This window comes from Muntiacus reevesi, chromosome 3 (assembly GCF_963930625.1).
Source record: "Muntiacus reevesi chromosome 3, mMunRee1.1, whole genome shotgun sequence".
Taxonomy (NCBI): Eukaryota; Metazoa; Chordata; class Mammalia; order Artiodactyla; family Cervidae; genus Muntiacus; species Muntiacus reevesi.
This window is the reverse complement of record NC_089251.1, coordinates 144,861,553-144,874,183: the sequence shown is the minus strand read 5'-3', so window position 1 is coordinate 144,874,183 and position 12,631 is coordinate 144,861,553. Positions and strand designations below refer to the sequence as shown.

At 35.1% G+C, this 12,631-nt stretch overlaps 1 protein-coding gene across 1 annotated transcript in view; it reads left to right on the top strand.

Annotated features, from left to right (window-relative positions):
* BMPR2 (bone morphogenetic protein receptor type 2) overlaps positions 1 to 12,631 on the top strand; it is a 153,254-nt gene that overhangs the window by 124,645 nt on the left and 15,978 nt on the right. The window contains exons 9-10 of the mRNA XM_065930809.1: positions 1,087 to 1,234; positions 6,092 to 6,228. Coding sequence (XP_065786881.1) covers positions 1,087 to 1,234; positions 6,092 to 6,228 — 285 coding nt within the window. The remainder of the gene's footprint in view (positions 1 to 1,086; positions 1,235 to 6,091; positions 6,229 to 12,631) is intronic.

Genomic DNA, 12,631 nt, shown 5'->3' with positions numbered 1-12,631 from the left:
GTTCATGTGGAAATCACTACCATTCCAAGTTATTTTTGTCAAGCAACAGGAGGAATACTGTTGACTGGGCTTCCCTGGTGGCTCAGATGGTAAAGCATAGCTGCAATGTGGGAGACCTGGGTTTGATCCCTGGGTTGGGAAGATACCCTGGAAGAGGGCATGGCAACTCAGTCCACTTCTGTTGCCTGGAGAATCCCATGGATAGAGGAGCCCAGTGGGCTACAGTCCATGGGGTCGCAAAGAGTCGGACGTGACTGAGAAACTCAGCACACACAAGCGTGAGCACTGTTGACTAGGATGACTGAATCACAGCTTAAGTATTTCAAGAGGTTATTTTTTTAAAGAAAAAATTGCTAAGATGAATCTTATTAAAATTAAAAACTTCTGCTCTATGAAAGACAATGTTAAGAAAATGAAAAAACAACCCTCAAACTGGGAGAATATATTTGAAAAACACATATCTGATAAAAGGACTTGTATCCAGAATATAAAAACTCTTATAACTCAACAGTAAGAAGTCAAACAAGTCAATTAATAACTAGAAGATCTAAATAGACGCCTGACCAAAGAAGGTATACAGATGGCAGATAAGCATGTGAAAGTTACTCAGTGTGATTCATGATTCAAGAACTGTAAATCAAAGCAGGATGCCATTGCCTTTGAATGGTTTAAAAAAAACAAGAATTTCAAATGCTGGTGACGATGTGGGGCAACAGCAACCCACTCCTTGTTGGTAGGAAAGCTTGATAATGTTCACTTTGGAAAACATAGTATTCCAGCAATCACACTCCTAGGTATATAGACCCTGTTGAGTTAACAACTTATATTCACACAAACACCTGCACATCAAGCTTCATAGCAGCTTTATTCATAATTACTGAAAACTGGAAACAACCAACATGTTATGAAAAGGGTATTTTATAGTTTAAAAAATGAGGTCTAAAAAGGTTCAGTGACATACTTAGGTTCAAATAAGCATATTGACCTATTGTTGACCTGAAATTTATGTATAACTTCTGGCCTAATGTATGCCCTTCAGGATATGCTACATTATTTCCTGAAATACATATCACTCTTTTTTATCAGGTTGGCACAATCAGATATATGGCACCAGAAGTTCTGGAAGGAGCTGTGAACCTTAGGGACTGTGAATCAGCTTTGAAACAAGTAGATATGTATGCACTTGGACTAATTTATTGGGAGATATTTATGAGATGTACAGACCTCTTTCCAGGTGAGGGAATTGTTAATGTATGTTTTGAAGTGAAGCAGTTACATATTCTTTCTACTTATATGAAGTCTACTTTTGTTTGTGCTTTCATTTAAACCTTTAGTTCAGTGCCATCTAGTGTTCAGAAACATTATTAGCAGAAAGATGTCAGTGGGAAAAAACTTTTTAGAAAGAACTCCATGTTTGCATCTGAGTGTGATTTAATTGCTGTTAATACCTTACCTGTGTTCAGTTTGGTCTCTGCTGGCTTTAGGAGTTCTCATTTTCCTTATGCACCCTCTGAGCATTTGTGAAGCTGCACTTCATAGTGTTTCTTGTATTGACTCAGTAAGGATTTAGAACTAGTGAATTATCCACTGGATTATCTTTTTCTTCCTTTTTTAAAATTCTCCTTTTCTTCCTTTTTAAAAAAAATTTCCCTTCTCTTGTCATGCCTTCCTGTCTGTCTTCCTTCCTTTCATGAAAGAACAACTCATTCAATGTAAATATTTATTTGAGGCTAACTTGAAATAGCAAAATGAGTATATATTTTTCTCCTTTTGTTACGATTATATCAGTCATTGTGATGTATTAACAAAAATTTAAACTAATTACCAGCGTATTTATCAGTGCATTGCACTCTTCTAGGTTGTATAAAAATAATTTGACGAGCGGTCTCTATTTTATAGGAATAACAGCATTAATAGCATGGGGAAATGAAAAACAGTCAATTGACTGAGCATTGGACAAGTGGAACTACTTAATACAGATTAGTAGTGGGATTGATTTTTTTTTTTTTTTTGCTTCAGAAATAGTGAGCATTTGGGTCTTCCATGGTGGTCCAGTGGTTAGGAATCTGTGCTTCCACTGCAAGGGCCACAGGTTTGATCCATGGTTAGGGAAGTAAGATCCCACATGGCACACAGTGTGAATCCCCAACCCCCCTCCCCCAAGAAAGAGTGAACATTTATCAGTAGTTTATAATTCTAAAATATAATGAAATAAATTAATAATTATTTAGATTACTGGCACATCAATCAGTTATTATTTAGAAGTATATTTTTCAATTAAATAGAAGTATTGGGTACTGGACAGCATATTAAAAAGCAGAGACATTACTTCGCCAACTAAGGTCCGTGTAGTCAAAGCTATGGTTTTTCCAGTAGTCATGTACACATGCGAGAGTTGGACTATAAAAAAGGGTGAGCACAGAAGAATTGATGCTTTTGAACTGTAGTGTTGGAGAAGACTCTTGAGAGTCCCTTGGACTGCAAGGCGATCCAACCAATCCATCCTAAAGGAAATCAGTCCTGACTTTTCATTGGAAGGACTGATGCTGAAGCTGAAACTCTAATACTTTGGCCACCTGATGTGAAGAACTGACTCATTTGAAAAGACCCTGATGCTGGGAAAGATTGGAGGCAGGAAGGAAGGGGACGACAGAGGATGAGATGGTTGGATGGCATCACCGACTCAAAGGACATGAGTTTGAGTAAACTCCAGGAGTTGGTGATGGACAGGAACGCCTGGCATGTTGTAGTCCATGGGGTCGCAAAGAGTCAGACACAACTGAGCTACTGAACTGACTGGCTGACTGGGTACTCAAAGTGTTTTTCTGGAAATAGCAATGATTGCAGCAGTATCACATATTATTGAAACCTTGTAAGTTTTAATTTATATTATTAAAACGTCGGCCATAGTGTTTTAAAAATGCTAATCCAGAATTTTTGCTTTTTAGAAACACATGTGACTAAAATGATTCTTGTGTCAGCTTAAGTTAGTACATTGCTATCAGCACCGTTTTTTTGAACAATTACTACATTCAAAGAATAGCTGTTGCTTTTGGACTGGTAACTCGTAAAGTATAATATCAGATATTTGCACAGAAAAGGCAATTAAATCTTGTTTGCAGAATATTATTTTAATGGAGATATAAGATAAATTGAAATAATGCTAGAAAGAGTTTAAAAAAGGAAAAGGAAATTGAGTGTTAGTGTTAACTGTATACAGAATTTCAGTTTAGGAAGATAGAAAAAGTTCTGGACATGGATGCACAACTTTATGAATGCACTTAGTGCCGCAGAACTGTACATTCAGAAATGGTTTAAATGATAAATTTTATGTTATGTACATTTAATCACAATTTAAAATAAAAATGAAGGAAAAAGAAGAGAGTTGTATTAATATACCCTGTAATCTTAGATATGGAAATAGGGAAGAAAAGGTGTATGTGAGATAAAATGTAGAAAATGAACCTGTGGTTCTCGTTAGCTATTGGAGATAGTCTAGGAAACTGAGAAATATTAAAAAGTTTGAGAAACAGTAAGGGTGCCAACAAGGAGCTTAGGAAAAAGTCCTGGTTTATATCAGAAAGATGAGTTAATTATGGTAACTTTTGGATGGAGTATTGATAGACTAGTGAAAATTTGGTCTCTGATGGCTTCAGCAGTTATCATTTTCCTTATGCACCCTCTGAGCATTTGAGAAACTGCTGAAGAACTTTAGGAATGAAGAATTTAAAATTAAAATATTTATTTGGTAATTGTCTACATAAGATGATAATTGAGAATTTATGAGTGGATGTACTCCACTCCCCTATGAGAATAAACAGAGAGAGAAATGCTGGTAAGTAAAGAGTGAGTGTTAGGTCACTTCCACCATTATAGGTTAGTGAAGAAGATAAAAATACAGAGGAAACCAAGAAATGAGAGAATTGGTGAAGTCAGTGTTAGAAAGTATTAAGAACCAAGATTGATAGAAATATATGTAATTGAAAGGTCAAAAGGAAGTAGAACTGAGGAATAATCTTGGAATTTGAATAGGAGGAGATCATTGGTACTCATAGAGGAGTTTCTGTGAAATAGAGAAGACAGGAATATTACAGGAATTATATTACAGGGAAACCTTGAGAAAGCACAGGCAGTGGATACAGGGCACTCTTAGGATTTTTAACACTGAAATGAGGTGTAAACATTCCACAAACATGTTAATAAACCTAAAGAAAGCATATTGTAAAATTCTTATAAAATATTCTTTAAACTTCTATCGTAGAACTCCCAAGTGCCTCACATGCTTTATTATTCCATTTTAGTAAATGGAAACAGTTTGTGTTGATGGCTGTCTGTCTCTCTCTGTAAAATATTAACAGTACAAGTAAATTTGATTCTATATTGTACAAAGGAAGAAAAGGAAGGAGAGAAAGAAAGGAAGAAAGAAGACAGGAGAAAGAAAGGAAAAGAACAGGTGTAGATTAAGAAGTGGATTAGAGAGTTTCTAACTACTTAGAGACATATAAGTAACAAATGAGAACCATGAAGATTTAGTAGAAACTTGATAATTCTTAATGTCATTCCATTCACAAAACAAGATTATGCATTTGTTTTATTTAGCATGTTTTCTAATGATAATTTAGATCTGATTAAAGCAAATAAGTAAAATTGTAAATATTTATTCTACTGATTGAACCTTTGAAGAAAAAATAACACTTGGAAAGTGTGTATCTGTGTTGTGTATATGTCTCAGAAACACAGAGGAGATACTAGTACAGTAACTGTAAATAAATTCAGTTAACAAATGGTATGGGTTGAGTGTTTGTCACGTGAAATTTCATGAAAGAGGGTGATGCACTAGGTGCAGATGAAATACTTGAGTTGTGTCTTTCAAGTTCAGAGTTGATGTTTATTGATAAAAAAACTTAAGTATGCTTAAATATTTACAGAGTATGTGAAAATATCATTTGTATTTATAGGTAGTGCAATATTCCAAAAAATGTGAGCTATGCTACATACATTATAGAATTGATTTTTGTAACTTTTCAAAAAAATATTCAAGGAGGGCAAATATGTAGGTTTTTTTAATATTCAAATTGAAGCATTAAACTTCAGTTGCATGTTTTGTAAAGTACTTTCTTTTTTTTTTTTTTTTTGTAATGTACTTTCTATCTGGGTAATTATGGCTTTTATCTCCACGTGAGTGAGATAAGGAAGGCAGACATTGCCATTTTGTTGACAGGAAGACTGAAACACAAAATAGTTAAATGACTTTTCCAAGGTAGAGATGAAGCCAAGATTACAACCTAAGAGTCTTTCCTCCATCCTGGTATCCTTTCTTCTAATTTATCCTGTCATTTTAATGGTGTTGGGGGAGGCACAAGAAGACAGGAAGAGTCTCTGTTGTATTCTTTGCCAGGTTTTTGACTTAACTATTGATTTTCTAAGTGTTGGTCCCAAAGGTCTTCTGTGTGGCTCAATATAATTTGTTTAATTTGATCAAATTTTGTAAGAATCATAAGTTTCTTATCACAAACAGCTGATTCTCTATTACATATTGGTGATAAATAGAATTATTAAACAGTGATAGAATAGTTCATGATATTTTTAAAATCCTTGATCTAGATACTGTTTTTTAAGGGGAAGAATCAGTACATTGATTTTTTTTTTTGTCAGATGGTCATTATCATGAAAATTTTTGTGACATTTGGTAGATTTGGCTAGATTGTAATAGAGCCAGTGATGTGATAAGACATGATTGTACAACCCACCCACTTATATTCAGTTCTACAGATAGGTTTGTTGTACTAGATCGTGGACTTTCTCCTCATATTCACCACCCTCAATTCCCTGTATGGGATAAGAATTCAGGCATAGTTTTAAGCGTTAAACGTCATGTATATAATAATGTTCATCACCACCCCTCACTCCCCCAAAGTCAGTAATATTGGAAGCCATTTAAAAATAATTGCCCATCATTGTAACTACCATTTAATTTATAGCAACATTTAATTTATCAAACAAAGACTGTTGTAAGTAGAGCTTTTATTAATAATGCATGAAACCCACAATGATAATAATAAATTTTATTCCTTTTTAAAAAAATTCACAGGTGAATCTGTACCAGAATACCAGATGGCTTTTCAGACAGAGGTTGGAAATCATCCCACTTTTGAAGATATGCAGGTTCTGGTGTCTAGGGAAAAACAGAGACCCAAGTTCCCAGAAGCTTGGAAAGAAAATAGCCTGGTAAGGAAAAACTAAATTATTGAAAAAGAGGACTTATGACTGAATATGTTTCAAATGTTGCTTGAAGCAAAAATAGATTGTTAACGGTAACAGTTTTTAGAGTTGTCTAATGCCAAAAATCTAACTTACTTGATTTGTATGATGTTGTATATTTTCAGAGTTGGAGGTGTTTTAATTTGTTTTCTTCAAATATAAAATACTCTTTAGAGAGACTGTTACGTCTGCAGTTTTCCACATTGGGTAACAACTGGAATAATTAGCATGATAATATTTCAAACATGATTGAAATTCCATTCCATTTATTCTCTTGAGAGTGGTACCAAAAATGTTAATTAGTGCAGACTTACATATTCACTGACTGATAGAAATTTAAACTGTACCAAAAAGAAACCAAAGTACCATGTATAAATTCTGCTTATTAAAAATGAAGTTTACAATGCTGAAATATTTTCAGAGGCTCCTGCCATTTCAGTAAATTTGTTGCTACAATTCTAAAAACATCTTAACAAACATTTGCATACAACAGATATAGTCACACACACTCATATATTTTTTTAATGTGAGTAGGATCATCTCATTATCCACTGTCATTTCTGAAGCTTGTTTTTTCACTAATTTTTCATGTCAGTACATATATACATTTATCACTTTCTCTCCAATTTGTCAGTATTTCATTATAAGTCATAATTATTGAATTGCTCTTTATTAATGATAGTACCCTGTATTTCTTATTTTTAAAACCTTTTAGAAGAATTAAAGTTATGCTTATATATGGTAAACAAAATCAAATTAAATGGAATAGCTAAAATAGGAAATGGAAAAAGACTACCTACTCCTGTCCTACCTTCAGAAGTAATTCATGTTAACAATGTTCTGAGGTTTTGTTTTTGTTTCTAAACTTTCTTTTCTGGAAGTTCCCATTATAACTTTAAATATTATGTTTATTCTTATTTATTGTTGTCTCTCATTTATCCTCTCCTAGTTTTATAATACTGTGTTTGTATAATACAGTATAATAATTTGTATAATACTGTATTAAGTTCTATTTTGTATATAGATCTGAAAATTTTAATAAAATAAAAACATGGAAATTTTGTAAAATTATGGTTGTATAAACATCCTTGGCACAACATACTATTGTGCTTGGACTCATAAAGAAGAAAGTGAAAATCCTGTTAGTCACTAGAAGCTACTGCGTTTTGAGGAATAATGTTTTAAAAATCACCCCGCTCTTCTGATTTTTTGGCCCTAGGCTTACTTTCCCTCCTTCCCTCCCACTCTCCTCCCCTACCCTCTACTTTCTACTTTACTATAGGAACTGGGACAGATTTTTTTTAAGAGGTCCCTGACCTCAGGTAAGAGGCTGAATCCTTTCCCAGGATTCATTATATGTGCCAGACTCACAGTAGAGTATGCTTTAAGGAAAAATCTCTTTGTGAAATTTTATCTACTAAAATACAACTTCATCTTCCATAAATGGTTTTACTTCACCAGAGAAATTGGACTACTTATTCTAAAGTATCTTTTGGCAACCCTGCCATTATGGGATATGCACCATATGCATGTTTTTCTGAAAACTTTTTACTCTCAATTTAGATGAGGTTGCTAAGTAGGAAATAAGTAATATTTGGTTCACTTCCAATAAATCCATTTAAATCTAATGTGCTACAGTCAATAGAACTGCTGCTTTTTGTGTAATGACAATCTAGTAGTAGAATTAAATAGCAAATACATAGTTTCTGTATGAAATACCCCCCCTTTCTATGAAGACATTTTGCTTCATAGTTGCACTGAAATTACAAAACATTTTTGTAGTAACAAAACTCAAAATCTTCTCAAAGTTAATGAATGTAAAAACCCATTTTAAAAACTGCTAGGGAACCAACCTAAACAGCATATTAAAAAGCAGAGACATTACTTTACCAACAAAGATCTGTATAGTCAAAGCTATAGTTTTTCCAGTAGTCGTGTATGGATGTGAGAGTTGGACTATAAAGAAAGCTGAGCGCTGAAGAATTGATGCTTTTGAACTGTGGTGTTGGAGCAGACTCTTGAGAGTCCTTTGGACTGCAAGGAGATTCAGCCAGTCCATCCTAAAGGAAATCAGTCCTGAATATTCATTGGAAGAATTGATGCTGAAGCTGAAACTCCAATACTTTGACCACCTGATGTGAAGAACTGACTCATATGAAAAGATCCTGATGCTGGGAAAGATTGAAGGCGGAAGAGAAGGGGACCACGGAGAATGAGATGGTTGGATGGCATCACCGGCTCAGTGGACATGAGTTGGAGTAGGCTCTGGGAGTTGGTGATGGACAGGGAGAACTGGCGTGTTGCAGTCCATGGGGTTGCAAAGAGCCGAACAAGACTGAGTGACTGAACCAAACTGAACTGTGTATTTCAAGTGGCTCTTCTTGCTGCTGTCAAGATTCTCTCCTCCTCTTTGGTTTTTTATAATTTGATTATAATGTGTCTCAGTATGGAACTCTCCTTGAGTTCATTGAGTTTCTTGGATGTGTAGATTTATTTCTTTTACTAAATTTTGAAAGTTATTTAATTATTATTTCTTCAAATATTCTTTCTCCATTTTTTCTTCTGGGCTGTGGACTGTCATTCATTTTGTGTATTTTGATGTGGTTAATGGTGCTTCACTTAGGCTCTATTCATTTTCTTCATTCCTTTTTTGTTTGTGCTTCTCAGACTAGGTAATTTTTATTTCCCGTCTTCATGTTCGGTAATTCTTTTTTCTCTCTGCTCAGATCCTCAATTAACCACTCTGGTGAATTCTTCATTTCAGTGTTTTTACTTTTGACCTTGCAAGTGTCTTTTTAATTCCTTTCTATAATTTCTGTCTCTTAATTGCTATTCTCCATTTGTTGAGACATTGTTTTCCCAGTTTCCTTTCATTCTTTATCCATGGTTCCTAGTTCTTAGAGCATATTTAAAGTCTTTGCCAATAACTCCAGTGTCTGTATTTCCTGAGGGACAGTTTCTATTCCTTTCTTCATTCCTGTGAATGGGGTATAGTTTCTTGTTTCTTCCCATGCTTTGTAATTTTTTGTTTAAAATGCATGTTTTGGATATCATTATGGACAAAAAGGAAACAAAAAAGGAAAAGACTCTCTAAGTCATTGCAGATTGACTTTGTCTTCAGGCCCTTTGTTAACACTTCACTTCCTGCTAGCACTGAACCAAGACTTCTCATTGGCTGAGCCAGCCAGCTGTGAAAGCTTGTGATCTTCTCTGAGCATGCATCCTACCCTGAACCTTTGTGTGGATTTTTATAGACTCTTCAGTATATGCAGATTTTCAGTGCCTTTATTCCCCAAAGTTTCTCACACCCAGCTTTTCTTCCTTGACTTTCAGCATTTCTTTTGTGTGCCTCAATTTATATTTTGCCTCAGGCTATAGCACTTGTTCTTTGGTCTTTCAGTTTTTCCAAAGAATGCTCTCCACTTAGTCATAGCCACTTCCCTATGTTAAGAGAGTTCTGAGTTAGGCAGAACAAAGACAGGCCTATTGCACTGGATCTTCAAGGGAAGACATGTCAAAACAGACAGCATAATTCCTTGGAAACAAGGTCACTCTGCTCCCTCCGGGAACAGGGACCTGTCTTGGCAAAAACGGACTGCCATCTTCATATTTGCCATCAGTCCAGGGGTAGCACTAAATTAAAACACAACAGTTCTCCTAGGCTGTTTCAGTGGCCTTTTGCCTCCCATTTATGTTTTTAAGTTGGTTGCTGTTAACATTTGTCTAACATCCAGAGTTTCAGTAAAGTTGATTCTGATATTTGCCAAGTTTTCAGTGCTGCTTGGGAGGAATGTCCCCCAAAGTTCCTTGCTCTGCTTTGTTTTGACTGATGTCCTCATAGAATGAATTAGGAAATAACTTCCCTTGTTTGATTTCCTGGAAGTCTTGTGAAGACTTGGCATTGTTATTATATTTTTTTAATGTTTGGTTGAATTCATTCCAAAAGCCATCCAGACCTAGAGATTTTTTCTTGGGAAAGTTTTAAAATACAAATTTACCCTCCAAATTGATAGCGTTCCCAATAATAATATATAAGTGCCTGTTTTCCTATCACTAACACTGCTGCTGTCGCTGCTAAGTTGCTTAAGTCATGTCCGACTGTGCGACCCCATAGACGGCAGCCCACCAGGCTCCCCCGTCCCTGGGATTCTCCAGGCAAAAACACTGGAGTGGGTTACCATTTCCTTCTCCAGTGCATGAAAGTGAAAAGTGAAAGTGAAGTCGCTCAGTCATCCAACTCTTAGCGACCCCATGGACTGCAGCCCACCAGGCTCCTCCATCCATGGGATTTTCCAGGCAAGAGTACTGGAGTAGGGTGCCATTGCCTTCTCCATCACTACCACTAGGTGGTATGAAATATTATTTGTCTGTTAATGTGTTCAGTTCAGCTCAGTCACTCAGTTGTGTCCAGCTCTTTGCGACCACATGGACTGCAGCACACCAGACTTCCCTGTCCATCACCAGCTCCTGGAGCTTGCTCAAATTCATGTCCATTGAGTCAGTGATGCCATACAACATCTCATCCGCTATCATCCCCTTTTCCTGCCTTCAACCTTACCCAGCATCAGGGTCTTTTCCATCAGTTCTTCTCATCATCAGTTCTTCTCATCATTACCTAACACATTAATGTGTTAGGTAAAAATAAATCTTATTTTGATTTGCACCTAATAAATAAAAAAGGCAGTGTTTGAAACCAGGATCTTGATTGAGCTGGTACTAACACTACAAATTTGGAACTAATATTCTTAACTACTTCATTGTACTACCTCAACATGGTGAATAAGGTTGAGCATTTTAGCATATTTTAAAGGTGTTTGTCTTTCTTACTTATATGCACTTTATCTACATTCCTGTTATGGATTTGCTATCACTTTTTAAATGTCTTCTTAATGGCAAGCGTCATAGAAATAATTGATTCATCTAAGAATCAGCAAGAGATGCTGAAACCAATGGGTGAAAAGTTGAATGCAGAACAAGATATATACAGGAGCTTTGAGTACTCTCCCCCTCCCAAAACAGTGATTAATTATTAAAGGGAAAATGGAACTTTACAGGAAAGATACCTGGCAGACACCAACTTAGTCACGTTGTTAAGGTTAAGTTCTCTAGTAATGGGACAAATAAAAAATGTGTACATGATAGGAAGAAGAATGGGAAGAACACAAATCTCTCCTGTGATTTTCTGCCAAAGATGCAAACTTTGAATTTGATCAAGAGGAAATATCTGATAAATTGAGGAACATTTTCAAAAGTAACTGGTCTACTTTTAGGTCTGCATAGTCTTTTAAAATGTCAAGATCATGAAAGAAAAGTACGTTTGAAATTATTTCAAAAGGAAAAGAAAAATTCCTCTCTTCATAACTTATGACCAGTTCATTTTTTCAAACCAATGTTAAAATCTAAGGTAAATATATAACTAGTTTTTACGTATATTTATCATAAAAAGGTAGTTATAATTGATTCTTGAGTTTCTTGAGTTATCTTAAAATCCAAGTTATTTTTAAATCCATTAAATATAGCCTTTCCTCATTATTCATGAATTTCATATTTGGAATTCAGCTACTTGCTAAAGTGTGTCTGTAATCCAAAATTAACAGTCAGATCACTGTCCCACTTACTGTGTGTGTGTGCAGAGCAGTGAAAAACTTGAGTTCAGATGTACATGTTCCCAGCTGGAGGTCTAATAAGGCTATGGTGTTTCCTCTCATATTATAAACAAATATCCTTTTTGTTAGGTATTCACTGCCTTATTTTTCGCATTTTTTTGCATTTTTTGGTGATTTCACCATTTAAAATGGCCCTTAAGTATAACTTTGAACTCTTAGGTGATATTCCTAAGCACAAGGAAAGTTTGATATTCCTTATGAAGAAAGGAAAACATGTTCTAGATGAACTCCATTAGGGCATGAGGTGTAGTGCTATGGCCATGAGTACAAGTTAATAAAATGATTTTATGTATTTTTTTAAACTTTTTTTTTTTTGTATTGAAGTATAGCCGATTAACAATGTTGTGATAGTTTCCAGTGAACAGTGAAGGGACTCAGTCACACGTATACCTAAACCCATTCTTCCTGAAACTCACCTCCCATTCAAGCCGCCACGTAACACTGAACAGAGTTCCTTGTGTTGTGCAGTAGGTCCATGTTGGTTATCCATTTTAAATACAGCAGTGTGTACAGCAATCATAAGTTGTTTTCTACGTCTCTGAGTCTCTTTGTGTTTTGTAAGTTCATCTGTATCATCTCTTTTTGGATACCACATATAAAGGATGTCATACAGTATTTCTCCTTTTCTATCTGACTTAAACTGATAATATATATTTTAAAAGGTGTCTTTAAACAGAAACACAAGTAAAACAAGATTATTTATT